Below are 18,251 nucleotides of genomic sequence, written 5' to 3'. Positions count from 1 at the left end.
AGAAAACGGTTTTTTTAAAAGTAAATCTAGCTTTGCATCTCAACAGTTTATAATACCTCTGTTCTAATTCAGATAGCAACTTTTACTTCTTTCCCTTTTTTACAACAATTTCATTTTATTTAAATCATACTACTAAATTTGCTATATAAAATACTTCTGAAATAATTCCCTTTATAAAGAATAAATTTTCAAAAAAGTAGATACATTTTATGGTTATACAATTTGCAAATCTACTTGTATAAAACTACATTTAATGATGATGAGATAGTTTGTTGGGTAGAGGAGCGTATGGTCAAGCCTAGCAACTGGACTTTAATCCCTAGAACTGAACCCAGAATCCACATGATGGACAGAGCTAACTCCTGCAGGTTGTTCTCTCGATTTACACACTCATGTTCACACACATGTACGCAGAAACACAAAATAAATAAAAGAAAATGAAATTAAACAGTAACCCACATTTATAAAAAATACATACCTGGCACCTTCAATATCTCCAACATCACAATAGGCAGCAATCAGCCTCTGGTATGTTACCTGCCAATGAAATGGGCAGCTTAACACTTTCATACATAAACATCTTTCTGGAAAATAGCAGAACTGTATGTGGCTGCTGAGCATCCACAGCAGCAGCTACCTACTCGATTAGGTTGAATGTTTGCTCTCTCCATCTTGGCCAGGAAATCAGTAGGTGAGAATTTATGTTCATTTTGAAGATACACTTTAAGTAAAGCATTGTAATGACTGACATCATACACAGTACCTACAAATGAAATTTAAATCAGACGTTTAGAAAAGCATTTACCATCACATCCTTAGCACAACGACACTGCAGATCCTGATGGCAGCTGTCTTACAAAACAGTGCCGTCTTCATGTGAGAACACGCTGATAGCACCTGTGCATTTAAGTGACAGAGCCATTCCTCTATGAAGCAGCCCTCACACGCTGCAGAGGAACTGGGACTACAATTCCTTTATAAAGTAGGACCGTTGGCAATTTTTCTTAATCTTTACCAGGTCACCCAAAGCCTTTGCCTGAAGGACCTGTTCCCCCTTGAATCTGAACACCACTGCCAGTTTGCTAGCATTGTTTACCCATGTTCCAATGTCCTTGTCTTCTTCCAATGTGTATACCACCTAAGGGCACATTTGTTAGGTACCACTCAGCCTACTCTACAAACGACATTATTTCTGGCAGTGCAGTATGACTCTCACCTACAAATGTGGTGGGCTGCATTCAAAGCCATCCTTGGACACATGTGATCTTGGGGCCACAGAATGGACACACTTGAATGAATTAACATTTTGCACTTAGTCCTAAAAATGACCCCCTCTCTCTGGTCTCGGTTTTTTGTTTGTTTGTTTAGACAGGATGTCCCTCAAATTACAGAAATCCACCTGCCTCAGCCTCTCCAGTGCTGTGATTAAAGGAGTGGCCAGTCCTAAAAGCACACACATGAGCATCATTAACCGGACTCAGCAGCTTGTATTTATATAATCACAGAAATGTGTGGCAGCAAGCAGAGAAGAGCCTGTGAATCTGAGGGTGATAACACAAAGGCGTCGGAGGAAGAAAAGGGGGGATAAGCAAATACAGTACTCATAAATGAAATTCTCAAAAAATATTTTTTACTTCTCATTTTTATACTTAATTCATTACCACATTCCTACTATTTTTATACTTAAAATCCTTCCCCACTGTAGAATCCAGTATATACATAAGTATACTCAATTTTTGAAATAAATAAATTCAAAGCAGCGAGGTAAATATCATCCTTATTTTACAGCCTTTTCATACAGTTACACAACAAAGGCTGGTCTGAACATCTGTGCTTGTCACTGTCCTTTACTGGATCCTAAAGATTTTGTAATTAGAAGAGTGTGGCTTTCTCATTTAGCATGCGCAGCAGACTACTGTGACCTGACGTTCCAGGCTGTCCAGAGCAACAGCGCTGCTGCACACTGCCGGCTTTAGAGCTTTAACTCACTGAACAAACTTCCTTCTACTCTTTAAGGACTTGAAAAATCAGGAATGAATATCCATTATCAAGTGGTCTTTTCAATTATTTATTTTTTTAATATTAAATGTTATATGGTTCAAAATTTCAGTTTTGGAATTTTTTATCTTTAATTTTTTTCTTTTGGACAGGGTCTCACTATGTAGACCAGGCTGGCCTCAAATTTATAGAATGCTGCCTGCCTCTGTCTCCCAAGTGCTGGGATTAAGGACATGAGCCACCATGCCCCAGCTGGTTCGAATTTTTATTTAAAAAAGGCACTTAGCCAGGTGTGGTGGCACACACCTTTAATCCCAATACTAGGGAGGCATTCTCTGGGAGCAAGTTCCACACTAGCCAGGCAACACAGCAGAACCTGTCTTAACAGCAACAACAAATGCATTGAGTAAAAATTAGAGCCAGTGTTTGTCACCCTTCCAGACCAGAAAGACTTCACTATAGTGGATACACATACATAAAGAATACGCACTGCTTATGGATGGTGGCACACGGTGCACACTGCTCGGCATTGTAAATTTTACATCTATTTCACCAGTATGTGAAGACTCATGATTCGCTATCAGAGAATCTCCATAATTTATTGACCCAATCGTTACAGTGGAGTCCTCTTTTATATGTGAGCACGTGTCCCTAAATTCTAACAATACTATAATACTGTAAGTTGAGTTACAATTGATAGCCCAAATATCTATTTTTTTCACTTATTAAAATTCTAATTCATGATATAAAAACTAGTTTATTCTTAATGTCCCTATAACTCACCATATAAACATATTGCCAAATAGTATTGAATCAAGAAGCCCTATAACAAAATAAGATTATAACTTACATGAAGAACACATTCAGTGGAAGAGAAAAAAATACCTATGCCTTTACGCATGTCAGGGACTAAAGCAATCATACCTAATGTCTGAAGTTTGTCCCATATCTTATGAGCAAATTCTGTCCTTTCTGCAAGAGTCAGTTCAGGCAAGAGTGAACCACAGCTGCGCAGCAGAAGCAAAGCTTGATTCCCACCTGGGCTACCTGCAGAGAAACAGTTCACAGATGCAGATAACAGGACCAGTAACACGGAGGAGGTAAATAGCAAAGCTTCAGCTGAGGTTTATAAATTATTTGACCATCTTCAGGCTTTTCAAAGAGATCAAGAAAAATATCCATTAAATGATCCACAAGCCCCACCCCTCAGTTCACCAAAGACAAGAGGGCACCCAAAGACCAGCAATCCATTACACTACTAAATGTCAGAACTTAGATTTCTTAAAGCAGTCTGCTGCTAAAGATTACAAAACTACAAAATCAACATACTCTCTAGGACTAATGGATTCAAGAAGAATTTAATTCCTAAGCAGTGCTTGCTACAGTTCAAAGGCTATGCCTCTCAGCACCTTATGGGAAGGATACAAAAGAGATAAAGAACCCATATTACCATGTTTAAGTTTTATCTCCATGTCCCTTCAACTGGACTTTAAGACAACACAAAAATAAACACTCATTGTCTAACTCCATCTGTAAGTACATCCAGAGCAAAGAACTAAAGGGGCAGAAAATAGACTTACTTGTGGGTGTCTAGACTGGAAAGGATGGGAAGGGCTGGAAGGGTGACAATGAAAAGTTCCAAAATTAATTGTGGCAATGGCTGAAGAACTGAGTAAATCAGAAAGTTACGGTCTTTCAATGAACATGACCGTCTGTCATGGAACCTCTTTGTTATACCTCATCATTAGAAGCTCTGCTCCCTAAGGAAATGATGCCCACAAACAGACTTCGGGAGACTCTTCCTAAAACACACACAAAATTGCACAGTAGTACGTTTGCTTTTGTGTTTGTTAGGAGATGGGGCAAGAGCCTGGGAGTGAAGGACCTGCAGCTCCTGCAGGACAAGTAAAGACTTAAGCCATCTGCCCGCTCAGAGGCTGACTGGAATAAAGAGAAATGGCAACCAGTCTTCACTGTGGTCACGGAAGGAAAACTGGTGCCTTCTACTACAGTCTGTCATGGAAACTGTACAGCTCTAGAAACCAGGGGAAGCAAATGGCTATTTTTACTTGCTGACTCTGAAATGGACTCTAACTGAAATATTTCATGTTACTGCAAACTCTGCCTGGATGATCTGGAAGGACAGGAGGATCTTAGTCACACTGACACTTAGTATCAAATGATGCTCTCCACAATGAGCTTCCAGACACCCAGGATAAACTTCAACTACCTATAGAGAAACTCTGAAATACCTGAGCGACACGTGCTCTCAAAGACTTTCTGCAGAAGTCCCTTTGTAATGCGGCCCGTTCTTCTGACAGAATTGTCCAGTCTCATTAGAGCCCAATCAAACTGACTGTTATTTTTTCTCACAGGAGCAGGCTCCTCTTGAAGATCCCTCTTTTCAGCAACAATTGCATATAATCTGGCTTGACTTGGTAGCTCTCTGTAAAATTGAACACAATTAGTAATAAACTAAGTAAATTGCTATCTAGTCAGGACATCATTTGTGTGAAGTTTACGCCAAGTTCTGACAGTCACTAAATACCTAATATCGCGATGAAACAGCAAAAGTACTAAGAACTATGAACTGACAACAAATTAAAGTTCTGACTTTTGTTTTACACACATACACGTGTGCGCACACGCATGCACACTCACGCGTGCGCGCACACACAGAGTAAAACTCCAGTTGATGCTGGGTGCATTGATAACCTTACATGAAATCACTTCAAACTAAGAAGCTAAAATTATACTTCCTTAATGAAGGAAAATAAAGCAGCTCATCCAACAAACTCTTCTCACTTGTATAAGTGAGACAAAAGGCCAGAGTGCACTCCAAATTCTAAAACTACCTTTATGGCTTTGTTCTGGCATGAGCTTATATGAACTTAAATTTTAAATCAGTTATTAAACCAAACAACGAAGTTTCTTCCAAGTTAAAACTCTGCACTTACTTTACAGGACCACTCAAGCCCACGTTAGTTCCCGCCTGTCTAAGAAGACCGAAGCATCTCAATTCCACAGCTTTGCATTTTCAACACACAGTTTGTACACTTCCCTAACTCTCCAGAGTAGGAACCGTTGTCAGATAAGAAATTAGTTAAGATAAGAATGATACGTGTTTCTACAGAATAAACAATCTTTCTTTCTTTGTTTTTTGAGACAGGGCCATTTTTAGTTCAGGCTGGCCAGGAACTTCCTGAGAACCAACAATGACTTTGAACTTCTTCTTCTTCTTCTTTTTTTTTTTTTTTTTGGTTTTTCGAGACAGGGTTTCTCTGTAGCTTTGGAGCCTGTCCTGGAACTAGCTCTTGTAGACCAGGCTGGCCTCGAACTCCCAGAGATCCGCCTGCCTCTGCTTCCCGAGTGCTGGGATTAAAGGCGTGCGCCACCACCACCCAGCTACTTTGAACTTCTGATTCTCTTGCTTTCAACTCTGCTGTCATGCCAGGCCTATGCTGTGGGTTATGCAGTACAGGGATGGGACCCACGCTAATAAGCATCCTATGAACTAAGCTAACTGACATCCCCAGAACAAGCAACTCTTTAAATCAATATTTTATTAATACAGTCTAATATACAACTAAACTTCTAAACTGTGCAAAGGTCTTTCATACTATAGGAATAAATACTGTACTTGATTTACAAATATCAGACCTAAAAAAATAAACCGACATGTAAAGAACACTGTTATAAATCCTTAATTTTGAAGGGCTTTCTCAAGTACTTCACTTTTAACATACTCAATTCTTGGGAATCTGCTCCGAGTACCTTAATTTTAGTTGCCACTAAATTATGCTAAGCATTATGTCTAAAAACATTAATTCAGAAAATGCCTTCAAGATGATAACCACATTTTCTGTCTGGCACATAGACCTTTTTAACAGTCAGTGGTGAGTTTAGAAATAAAACTGTAGGAGCTAAGTGCATAACTGAGTGATGGAGCATGCACTTAGCATGCAAAAGGCCCTGGGTTTGATTTCAGTCCCCCAAAGCCACTGTTCTCCTATGTTCCTAACTGACTGTGTATGTGAAGCGGGATCAAAAGCTCTGTCATACAGTAAGGTAAACCAGAGTCTGTAACTGATGCTCGAGTAGAACTCATACCATGGTAAGCAGAGACAAATCATAACTACCTGGCCATCATATATAAAGAAATAAATCAGAAACTATGGTGGGGGATTGGAACACTACCAAATAAGACAGTGTCCTCTGTGTGCTTGAGTGTGTGTTTGCTAAGTAAGCAGACTTACTTAAATGATATCCACAAACCAGAGAAGATGCATGTTCCTACCTATTTGTCAGAATTACTTAAATGATATCCACAAACCAGAGAAGAAGCATGCTTCTACCTATTTGTCAGAATTACTTAAATGATATCCACAAACCAGAGAAGATGCATGCTTCTACCTATTTGTCAGAATTACTTAAATGATATTCACAAACCAGAGAAGATGCATGTTTCTACCTATTTGTCAAAGGTCTTAATGGTTATTTCTTTGTTACTATAATAATCATCAAAAACTATGCCCTTGCTAGTGTGAGGTAGAGAGCAGCAGTGTTTAAATAACTCAGAATAATGTGAAATAATTCATATTAATGCAGAACTTTTTGAACAGTGGAAATGAACTTGCTAACTTCTACACAACTCAAATCTAATGACTACTAAAAAGTACATTCACACATTTCTAATGGACTTTTAAATGCTAGTGTACATTAATAATACAGTCCAGAACTAATTTTTTTTTCTATTAATTTCCTTTCTCAAGGCTGGTGACTAAATCAGGGCCTCCTACTAAAGCAAACTCTTTTCTGACATATCTACATGGAATAGGAGCTTCAGGTCACAAGCAATGGGCATACTGTAACAGAAAGGAGATGGACACGCCCATGGTTGGTCCAGCGGGGTCCACACAAGTTAGGAGCCCACCAAACAAGGCCTACACAAGCTAGAGCATTCTGCCGCCAAATTCTAATGCCCCACCTAATATAACCATAGAAGGAAACTCTACCATCTCATGCTCCATCACTAGTAACAGCTTCTTCACGTTTTAAGTCACACACTTCACTTTACCCTGAGACTCTGTTATACCCCACTCATATTCCAGTTACCCATGGGATTTCTCTGGTAAAATCTGGCATTTTAAAAATTTTTGTTGTTGAGCCGGGCGATGGTGGCGCACGCCTTTAATCCCAGCACTCGGGAGGCAGAGGCAGGCGGATCTCTGTGAGTTCGAGACCAGCCTGGTCTACAGAGCTAGTTCCAGGACAGGCTCCAAAGCCACAGAGAAACCCTGTCTCGAAAAACCAAAAAAAAAAAAAAAAAAAAAAAAATTTTGTTGTTGCTAAAGACAGGGTTTCTCTGTGTAACACCCCTAGCTGTCCTGGAACTTGCTTTGTAGATCAGGCTGGCCTTGAACTCACAGAGATCACCTGTCTCCCAAGTGCTGAAATTAAAGGCATGCATCACCACCACCAGCCTTGTCTTTTTGATTTTCAACAATAATAGTGCGGCAGAGGGTGAACATTCTGGGGACCGGATGATAAACTTGAACTACTCAATCTCTTGTAAGCCTGCGCCATTTTTTTAAACAAGTTTTTTAAAATACAGAAAAGTGCAGCTCACACACACACATCTTCCTCTCCAGTTTCTACAACCACCAAGCCACATTAGTGTCGTGCATTTGCTAGAATGACAAACTAACCAGTACTGTAACTGGTACCTCTCTGTCCTGGTCAATTTTATGTCAATTTGACACAGTGAGAGTCATCAGAGAGGAGAGAGCTTCAACCAAGAAAATGGCTCCAGAAGATCCAGCTATAGGCAAGACTATGGAGCAGTTTCTTAACTAGTGATTGAAGTTAGTGGGCTCAGCCCATTGTGGGTGGTGCTACTCTTGGGCAGGTGGTCCTAGGTTCTATAAGAAAGCAGGCTGAGCAAGCCATGGGGAGCAAGCCAGAAAGCAGCATTCCTCCATGGCCTTTGCATTAGCTTCTCCCTCTAGAATTCTGCCCTGCTTGAGTTCCTGTCCTGACTTCCTTCAATGATGGACTACCATGTAGAAATGGAAGCCCAATAAACCCTTCTTCCCTGACTTGCTGCGGTCACAGTTTCACTGCGGCACTAGAAACCCTGACTAAGACACTCACTCTGTGTATAGATGCCCAATCCGACAAATAACAGTATGCAGCCACTGTTCCTTACAGGACCTCACAGAATGATGTCACTGTGCCCTATGTCCCACCCCATCAGTGCTCTGGGTTTCCTAATCATTCTACACTCCCCCAGCAGGCCTTTCCCAGGCTGTCACACAACTGCACAGTAACAAGCAGCCATTTCCGAACAGCTTCTTTCATCTTGCAATAAACATCTCAAGTTCTTCCATGTCTTTTCACAGTATGGCAGCTCATTTCTTTCTCTTTTTATGGATGTATAATATTTTATAGTATGGGCAAATTTACTTTTATTCAGCTATTGAAGGTTACCTTGGGTTTTGCCAATGTGTGCAATTATTGAGAGAACATAAGTGCCGATCTCATTTGGGTAAATACTTGGTGAAGTCTACTTTCAACTTTCAAAGTGGAAATGGCTATGCAATGTGTTCCTACGGCAGCAGCTAAGAGCTCTTTTTATCTATCACTGTGAGCATTCAGTTTTCAGTGTTTTGGTTTAAATAGTCATTGTTCCAGGTGAGGTGGCTCATCAGTGTTTTCATTTACAATTTGTTAATGACCTATGAACTCTTAGGTATTTTGCAAACTTTCATGAAGTCTCCGCCTTCTCCAGTGAGGCATCTGCTCAGAATTTCTGCCCAATCTCTAACTGTAGATTTTTAAAATAATTGTCATGGTTTTGTTTCAATTAAATTCTTTACTCCACATTCAAACTCTTCTCTGGTTTGAGTTGGTTTAAAGTAACTTTGGAGCTTTCAGGGTTAAAGATAAGGATAGGAATAAAGGACAAAAGGTGTTGTTTTGGTTTGGTTTTTGGTTTGAGACAGGATTTCTCTGTGGAACAGTCCTGGTTGTCCTAGAACTCACTCTTGTAGACCAGGCTGTCCTCAAACTCAGAGATTCTCCTCTCTCTGCCTCCTGAGTGCTGGGATTAAAGGTATGTGTCACCACTTCCAGGCCAAAAGGTGTATTATTAATAATTACTTTTTAATGCATACTAAGTAGTAGTAAATTACTATGATAGCCCCCAACTTACACTTGAGAAAACTAACAAGTATTTCCCAAATCACAGAAAAAGCTAGTTAAAGATGTGACGAGAGAAGCAATATTTATTGATTTGGGTAGTACCATCCAATACAGGCCCATGCGGCACCAGAGCACCACAGCCATCACCCAAGCACAAAGCAGGACACAGACACACTGCAAAGTGGTCAAAATTAACCCTAGAGAAGAACAACTAGAAAATGGGGAGCCTCCAAATCTTTAAAAAAACAATGGGTTTTTTTTTTTCTGTTTCTTATAAATTACTCAGTCTCAGACAATCTTAGAGCAGCCCAAGAAGTTTTTCTATGCTTAAACCTTAGGAGGACAGGGTAAGAGAGATGGCTTAGTGATTAAATGCACAGGCTGCTCTTTCAGGACCCAGGTTCTGTTCCCAGCATCAATGTGGCAGCTCACAACCAGCTGCAACTCTAGTTCCAGGGGTTCTATTCTGACACCCCCCTCTAGCCTCTATGGGCACCAGGCACACATGTGGTATACAGATAAACATGTGGGAAAACAGTCACATAAACAAAACTAAACAAATACTTTTTTAACTCAGGATAACAGTATTTCCCTTACAAGAGTATTAACTGAGACCATGTAGTTAGTCTACAACACACTTCTAGTCAAGATGGGTTTGAGACTGCATTTAGGCAAAGATTTTCCATTTCAGTAGGTTTACTTGTTGAAAATTCAAAAACAATAGTAACTATCAAATTTAGCTCTTTTCTTATTAACAATTTTGCTTAAGACAAAATAAAGTTATAAAAGTGTTAGCTTAAGGGCTAGAGAGATAGCTCAGTGGTTAAGAGCACTGGCTGCTCTTCTAGACCCGAGTTCAATCCCCAGCACCCACATGGTTCCAGGGATGCCTTCTTCTGGCTTCCATGGGCACTACAAGAACATGGTGAACAAATACACATGTAGGCAAAACACCATACACATAAAATAAAAACAGCTTTTTAAATGTCAGTTTAAACCTAAGCCCAGCCGGGCGGTGGTGGCGCACGCCTTTAATCCCAGCACTTGGGAGGTAGAGGCAGGTGGATCTCTGTGAGTTCGAGACCAGCCTGGTCTACAAGAGCTAGTTCCAGGACAGGCTCCAAAACCACAGAGAAACCCTGTCTCGAAAAACTTAAAAAAAAATAAATAAAATAAACCTAAGCCCAATAAAAAGAAAAATATTAAATATTTAAATAGTAAGTACTCAGAATGGGCCCAATAACAAGTAAAAGTCTGAAGGCAGAACACAATGCTCCACATCTGGACAACGCTCACAGGCCTGGCAACTAAGCTTAGCAAACATAACCAACCACAGCATCTCCTAAAGCATCGCCTCTCTTCAGTACGTCAGAAGAAATTTGAAAACGGCTTTCAAAGACCTGTTCAAACCTAACCTGCCTGCAAAAGCTTCGTGATTCAGAGACTCATCAGCTTCCTTAAGCCTTAGATTCCTCACTGGAACAAAGACGTCTGGAGTCGTAGCTCAGTGACAAGCCCCAGCCCAACCCCAAGAACCCCCTGCACCACACACAGGTCTACTTGTGACAAAGGAAGGGGGAACGACAGGTTGACAGGGGCAAGCAGCTTCCAATCCTAATAAATCAACACAAACCCTGCCCTTGGTTTTTCAAGACAGGGTTTCTTTCTGTGTGGCCCAGGCTGGCCTCGAACTCACATTGATCCACCTGACTCTGCCTCCCAAGTGCTGGAATTAAAGGTGTGCACCACCACTACTACCACCACCCGCCAAGAACAGCTCTCTTTGATGAAAAGCACTCGTAAATTTGTGCTTTTTCTAAACCTTTTGTAAAATTAAGCTATAATGAATTTTCTCCTTGAAAAGCCTTGCCAAATTCAGCTCTCTCCCAACATGGTTTTTATGCTTTCTGACAAGACTAGGAATCTTAGTGCAGAAAGGCCACTAGCCGCCCTGCTATACCTGCTCCCAGCTGCTGTCCTAAAACGGCAATTCTTTGCAGTCTAGATCCCCCCTCTGTACCTGACTTCTCAGTTCTAAAGGCTGTCTTCCTTCTCTTAGTTATGGCAGGAAGTGTTGGAGGATGCATTAACCAGATTTGGCCCTATGGTGTGGAAATGAAGCAAGATTTTCAGAATCTTACAATCAGCATGACACTGACTATACTCTAACCATCTCATTCAAAGTCTTACACGCATTAGGTGCTTATAATGGCCTTTAACTTTTAAACTTAAATATATCATCCATTGCTGTTTTTAGAAACATTTTTATGGAGCTGAAAAGATAGCTCAGCCACAAAGAGCCGCATACAGCTCTTGTGTAACACCCAGCACCATGTTTTGTAACGCCAACTCCAGGTCATCTGACACCTTCTTCTGGCCTGTGCAGGCACCTGAACTCTTGTGTATATAGGTACACATCATTAAAAATAAAATTAATTTTTTCTTTCTTTCTCTTTCTTTTTTTTTTTTTCTTTTTTCGAGACAGGGTATCCCTGTGTAACAATCCTAGCTGTCCTGGAACTAGCTCTTGTAGACCAGGCTGGCCTCGAACTCACAGGGATTCACCTGCCTCTGCCTCCCGAGTGCTGGGATTAAAGGCATGCGCCACGATCGCATGGCCTAAAATAAAATCTTTTTAAAATGAACTTTCTATCTTAAAGTCATCCCTTCAGCATCTAAAACACATTCAAGACTATCTCCGAATCAGGAAGCACAATCTGAGTGAGAAGCTTCCATTTCTCAGCTTGTATTCTCAGGCCAGAGAGTGAGCTGCAGGTACAATGCACGCAGAGAGGCAGTCTGCATAAGGGTTTGTTCTAATGGACCCCGTTTGTCCTGACCTCCAAATCTACTCTTCAGTTCTAACACTCTCACCAACCTCCTGCTCTCTCTTTAGGAAAAGAAAACCTTCAGTTCTGCATGCTAGTTGAGGCCCCAGTTTGCAGTACCAACACTGTTCCTAACTGGCCATCCTGTCTTTTTCTCACGTTCTAAAACAATTATTTTGTCAAGATCTAACACATTCAAAATCCTCTTCTGGATTGAGGCCCCGCTACAGTCAATCATGGAGCCAGTATGGCAATCAACTTGCAGTAACAGATTTCAAACCCACACAAGATCAAAGTGTGGGCTCCAAGTCCATAGACTTCTTTAGCCTTCGAGCCCTGGATACTTAGCACATATCCTCTTGAAAGATGAGGCTCCCTCTTGGGCCTGGGAGGTGCTCAATGGCTAAGGCACTTGCCTCTAATTCTGACTTGAGTTCTATCCCCAGATCCGCATGCTGGAAGGAGAACTGGCTCTGCAAAGGTGTCCTCTGATCATATGCGCACTGTGGCGTGTGCACCTGCACACATTAAGAAACACACAGGCATGCACGGTTGGTTGGTCGGTCCATCTCCTTCCCAAAAACAAACATGACTGCCCTTCTCTGTGCAATACCAATCCAGTATCATCTTATGAGTGCATAACATCAATAAATTATCATCTTACGAGCATGCAACATCACTAGATAGGACTACCATATACTCACGAGCTTATAGAAAGAGAGCAGGGGGTGAGTCTTGGGTTTCACAGGCCCAAAGGGTTCAGACTCTAAGAGCATTCCAAAATGTCAGGTAAAAAGGGAAAGTTTACTTTTCTTCCAATGACAACTCTCATGGACATGTAATCTTCACCTGTAGGCCATAATCATCAATCTACATCCACTTTCACACAGACTTCATTTCAAGTTCATCTTTCCTCTGAAACATGTGGGGATTACTCTAAGATCTCAAGAGAAGCATAGGCAGCTTCAGGAAAAAAAAAAAAACAGGAGAAAGGAAGGAAAGCCCCCTCACCCTCCTCATGCAGAAGGTAAGGGCCAGAAGAATTTCCTTCCAAAAAAGAGGAAAATGCTAGAAGGAAAACTGAAGAGCAAGACACAAAAATACAAGGTGCACACTTCTGGGTACAGATGAAGCAACGCTAATAATTCCCACTCAGTAATGCCTATTAGTCCAAGTCAGACACAGCAGAGCTGGAAAGCAAGGCAAGGGTGAACAGGCAGAACCACTCTAGAGCACAGAGGTGAACTAAGAGCCCCTAATCTTCAACTCATATTATCCCTCTCTGTGTCTGTGATGTCTGTCTTGATTTATTGAACAAATGTCTGACATCCACTCCACAAACAAAGTAGGCATCAAGGGAGGCAAAATACTAAGATGAAGCCGGGCGGTGGTGGCGCACGCCTTTAATCCCAGCACTCGGGAGGCAGAGGCAGGCGGATCTCTGTGAGTTCGAGACCAGCCTGGGCTACAAGAGCTAGTTCCAGGCACAGGCTCCAAAAGCTACGGAGAAACCCTGTCTCGAAAATCAAAAAAATAAAAGTTAAAAAAAAAAAAATACTAAGATGAAGACCTTGCCTTTAAGGAACTAACAAGAGATCTGCAGTGCCACAGGTAATAGAATCCAGGGTTACACATGTTAACAGGGCTAACAGCATGTTGCCCATTCAGAGCTGAGAAGAGGACATCAGAGGAACGCATGGAAGCAGCAGCTGAGAGGGCCTATCAGAGACACGAACTTCTCAGTATGAGGAGAATGAATGAGCATCACATTCAAAGGCAGTTGGCCCAGTGGGCCCTCCTGACTCAGTCCCACAGCCCCTCTATTATCTGGAGGCTTGGTAAGCCATTCGTTCTCAGTCCTGAAGAGCAGCTCTTCATAATCAAACTGCATTTTCACAGGATTCCTAGGGAAACAGCCCTCCCTACAGCTTTACCGCCTGCCATGTGAAGACAGAAGAGCTGAGGCATCTCGTTCCCAAAACACCCATAAAAGCACCAGGTAGGACTTACCTTGGAAACAGCTGGAGCCAGAGTGCTCAATGTGAACCTGAATGACGCAATCAAGTCTATCAGAAACTGCAGAAAAAGGACGATGGGGGCAGGAGAGAGGGGTTTTCATTCCAAATGAAACAGAACTCTGGGATTTTATCACTTGTTGATGAACGGGGACGATGAGGCATTGGGGGAGGGAGGAACAAAAGCAAGCATAAACACGAATGGGCTCTTTCTAAGTAACAGAACAGTGACACCCGCAGCACAGATTTGGGAGAAAAGCTGAGTTCCTTCCCTTCAAGATGGTTTGGGTTTGAAGCACCTGTAGCTCAGCCAGAGGGAGCTTCCCAACTGACAGTCCACATCCAGGAGAAACAATGCAACTGCCCGTGCTAGCAGTCAAACCGTGACCAAGACACTGAGAACAGAAGGGCCATCTACAAGGATGACACCATGTAAGATGCCACAGGAAAGCCTCTGAGTGTGTGAGCATCTAACACACGACAGCAAAGCCTGAGTGTGTGAGCATCTAACACACGACAGCAAAGCCTGAGTGCGTGAGCATCTAACACACGACAGCAAAGTCTCTGAGTGTGCAAGCATCTAACACACGACAGCAAAGCCTGAGTGTGTGAGCATCTAACACACGACAGCAAAGCCTCCGAGTGTGTAAGCATCTAACACACGACAGTAAAGTCTCTGAGTGTGCAAGCATCTAATACACGACAGCAAAGCCTGAGTGTGTGAGCATCTAACACACGACAGCAAAGCCTCCGAGTGTGTGAGCATCTAACACACGACAGTAAAGTCTCTGAGTGTGCGAGCATCTAACACACGACAGCAAAGCCTGAGTGTGTGAGCATCTAACACACGACAGCAAAGCCTCTGAGTGTGTGAGCATCTAACACACGACAGTAAAGTCTCTGAGTGTGCAAGCATCTAACACACGACAGCAAAGCCTCTGAATGTGCGAGCATCTAACACACGACAGTAAAGTCTCTGAGTGTGCAAGCATCTAACACACGACAGCAAAGCCTCTGAGTGTGTGAGCATCTAACACACGACAGCAAAGCCTCTGAGTGTGTGAGCATCTAACACACGACAGCAAAGTCTCCGAGTGTGTGAGCATCTAACACACGACAGTAAAGTCTCTCAGTGTGTGAGCATCTAACAACGACAGCAAAGCCTCTGAGTGTGTGAGCATCTAACACACGACAGCAAAGCCTGAGTGTGTGAGCATCTAATACATGAACATGGGGACAAGTACCAAGGAGGCAGGTACAAAAAAATCCTGAGACACAAGAAACTGACAGTGCCATCCGAGCCAGGAAAGGGGCATTACGGAAAAGGGAAGGAGGATGCTAGAGATTCAGGCCCAGAACACAGACTTGGTAATCATGACGTCTTCTGTAAAAAAGAAGTAAAACCAATATACAGCCACATAAACAACTGAAAAATATACTAATGGTGTTCCAATGGTTCTCTCTAGGTGATAATTAAAGAAGATTGTTGGTGTTTTCCCTCTGTCATTTAGTTATTCATCAAGGAACGTGAGTTTTACAGCTTAAAAAAATAAAAGGGGCTGGAGAGGCAGCTCAGCAGTTAAGAACGCTTCCTGTTCTTTTAAAGGACCCAAGTTCAGTTCCCAGCACCCATGCCAGACAGCTCACAACTTCTTGTAACTAAAACTCCAGGGGATCAGTGGGCACCAACACAAACAAAACAAAACAGAAAGATGTTGTGGGACAGCAGCCTGCAGGGAAGTGCTCAAAGTCCAGGGAAAGAAAACACACACTACTTTACTGCCTGCTGAGAGCTGAGCACACAGCTTTGTGAACAAGACCAAGTACTGTGCTCCACAGCCTACTTCCTACCACAGAAACAGATAACAAGAAAAAAGAACATGTGGGCCATGTCAAAGACAAGACTCAGACGCGGTAATGTCACTGCTCAGGGTCTTCTTGTATTTATCTTTTGTGTGTGCTACAGGCGGAGGTCAGGACAAGTTGCAGGAGCCTTTCCTTCCACGTGGGTCCTGGGGATCAAACGGAGGTCATCAGACTTGCAGGGGACGTGCTTTTTCTAGAGGAGCCACAGGAAGTTTAGACAAAGCTTCTTCTAAAGAGACACCTGAGCCCTGAATGACAAAAGATCAGCTTTACAAAGACACCTGGCCCAACCTCTCCCTTACAGAGAGGAAGGTCTAAGGTTAGCAGCAAGGAATGGAACCCAGATGTGCTAAACTAGACTAAGAGCCTGTCACTAAAATGTGTTCAATGTTTCCCAAACACTACAGAAAAGTCAACAATAGCACTGCATCCCTGGCCTCTGGCCTTATGTTGAGGACTAAAGCAGTGGTCCTCAACCTTCCTAGTGCTGTGACCCTTTAATATAGTTCCTCGTGTTGGGGTGACCCCCATCCATGAAATTATTTCATGGCTACTTCATCACTGTAATTGTGCTGCTGATATGAATCATAATGTAAATATTGATATGCAGGATATCTGACGTATGCAACCCTCCAAAGGGGTCTCAGCACACAGGTTGAGGACCATTGGACTAAAGGAATGTACAAGGGATTGGCTGCTCTACTGAAAGAAATGAGAGGAGATGAAGGATGAAGAGATGTGGCGAAAGCAAAGGCAATGATTTCTGAAGGTTCATTGTTCAGGCCTAAATTCCAAGCAGCAGCACTCGGAAGGTGTACACCTAAGCTGCTGAGAACCCATAAGCATTTTCTTCACCTAATCATCCGCAGTGCCAGGCTGGCCCACGAAGACAGTTACTTCTATTACGGCAGCAAAGCAGTTACTGAGTACTCCCCACCTTGGTGCTTTGTACACCTGTGTACCTGAAGAAACCAAGGTCTTGGATGTTGAGTGATTTGTCCAATGGCATAGGGCAATGAACTGAAGCACCCTCAGTCCACGGCTCCCCACTCCAGATCAGTTCCCAGATCTTGCTAGACCCCAAACTCTTTTGTAGGTCATTCAATTGTCAATTTCCCTCTGATGCTAAAACCTAAGTACCCATCTTCCTTTTCCTGGTGATCAGAACACTAATCAAATGAGCATTCTTATCTCCCTATAACCTCAACCCACGAAGATGTACTCACACAAATACTTGACACTAACTGGGTGTTTAACTTGTTTTTGCATTCCTAGATAGATCCCAACAATGTCTTACATGTGTTCATTACACTATTCTGCTGAGACAATGTCCAACCCATGACATCGGCCTAAATACTGAATGAAAATTTCATTCAACAAAACTCAAGCAAAAACCCGAACTGGGCATTATCAAATGTCATGCTCTAAACTATCCCTGGGTTACTCAAAATTTCAAACCCCACCCCCCAGAGGAGGGGGTAGGAAAACCCGAAGCCTCCTAAGACTACACACAAGCAAGTTACTGATCATCAGCGTGGGACAGCACCCAGGAAGGGTACTCCTAAGGAAGGACACAGCACCTGCTCCCACCGTAGCAGGCCCCCCAAATCCCTCAGCTTCCCGGGCGGTCCCCAGTCCAAGAGCAGGTGGCGACCTCAAGCAGCAAGCCGGAAATCAGCCATGCCCTCGACCATGACCTTCTCAAGACGCTCAACCTTGTTACCCCCAAACCACGGGCAAAAGCATTGGTCAAAGCATGGGAGACTCATGCCTGAGCTGCCGGGAGCCCTGAGCCGGAGAACGCGAGCCCAGACGTCAGTCCATCTGCCGGCAGGAGGAAGGGTCCGGTACTCACCCCGCAGGCGGCCTGCTCCCAGCCGCCGCCACCCGGGCGACAGAGAACAGCCGGACCGGGCAGCCCGCAAAGAGGCGCAGGGACAGCGGGAGGCGCGGTGCCGCCGTGGCCCCGAGCAGCCAACGAGCGGGTCTCAGGAGGGCCGCCATAGCTCAGCGTGCCCAAGCCGGGATGCACGCTCCTGCCGAGGACCTGGAGGAACACGTGACGACGGGGTCGCCCCGGAGTGGGACGGACCAACGGCCAAGCGCAGGGGAGGCTGAAGCCTCGCCAAGGCGCACAGGAGGAGAGAGCCGAACTCCCTGGGACACCCGGATCACTTCTTTGCTTTACAACAATAATTTTTGTTCTCTGTCCTCAACGTTCCGGTTTCCCTTCTCTCTCGCTCCCGCTCTCTCGGAGAGCTCAACCACATCACCCCCAACAGACTTTGCAGTTGGTAGAGCCCCTAGAGGTCGACTCCGCCCATGCTCGCGCAAGGGCTTG

The 18,251-nt window shown here is 43.2% G+C and overlaps 1 protein-coding gene across 1 annotated transcript in view; it reads right to left on the bottom strand.

Moving 5' to 3' along the window:
• Lrpprc (leucine rich pentatricopeptide repeat containing) overlaps positions 1-17,961 on the bottom strand; it is an 87,271-nt gene extending 69,310 nt beyond the window's left edge. The window contains exons 1-5 of the mRNA XM_057766782.1: positions 17,766-17,961; positions 4,251-4,444; positions 2,923-3,045; positions 642-763; positions 479-537 (exon numbers count right to left, since the gene is read on the bottom strand). Coding sequence (XP_057622765.1) covers positions 479-537; positions 642-763; positions 2,923-3,045; positions 4,251-4,444; positions 17,766-17,914 — 647 coding nt within the window. The 5' untranslated portion in view covers positions 17,915-17,961. The remainder of the gene's footprint in view (positions 1-478; positions 538-641; positions 764-2,922; positions 3,046-4,250; positions 4,445-17,765) is intronic.
• Between the last annotated feature and the right edge of the window lie 290 nt (positions 17,962-18,251).

This window comes from Chionomys nivalis, chromosome 1 (genome assembly GCF_950005125.1).
Source record: "Chionomys nivalis chromosome 1, mChiNiv1.1, whole genome shotgun sequence".
NCBI classification, from domain to species: Eukaryota; Metazoa; Chordata; class Mammalia; order Rodentia; family Cricetidae; genus Chionomys; species Chionomys nivalis.
The sequence above is the reverse complement of the archived record's forward strand: the minus strand, read 5'-3'. Positions and strand labels throughout refer to the sequence as shown.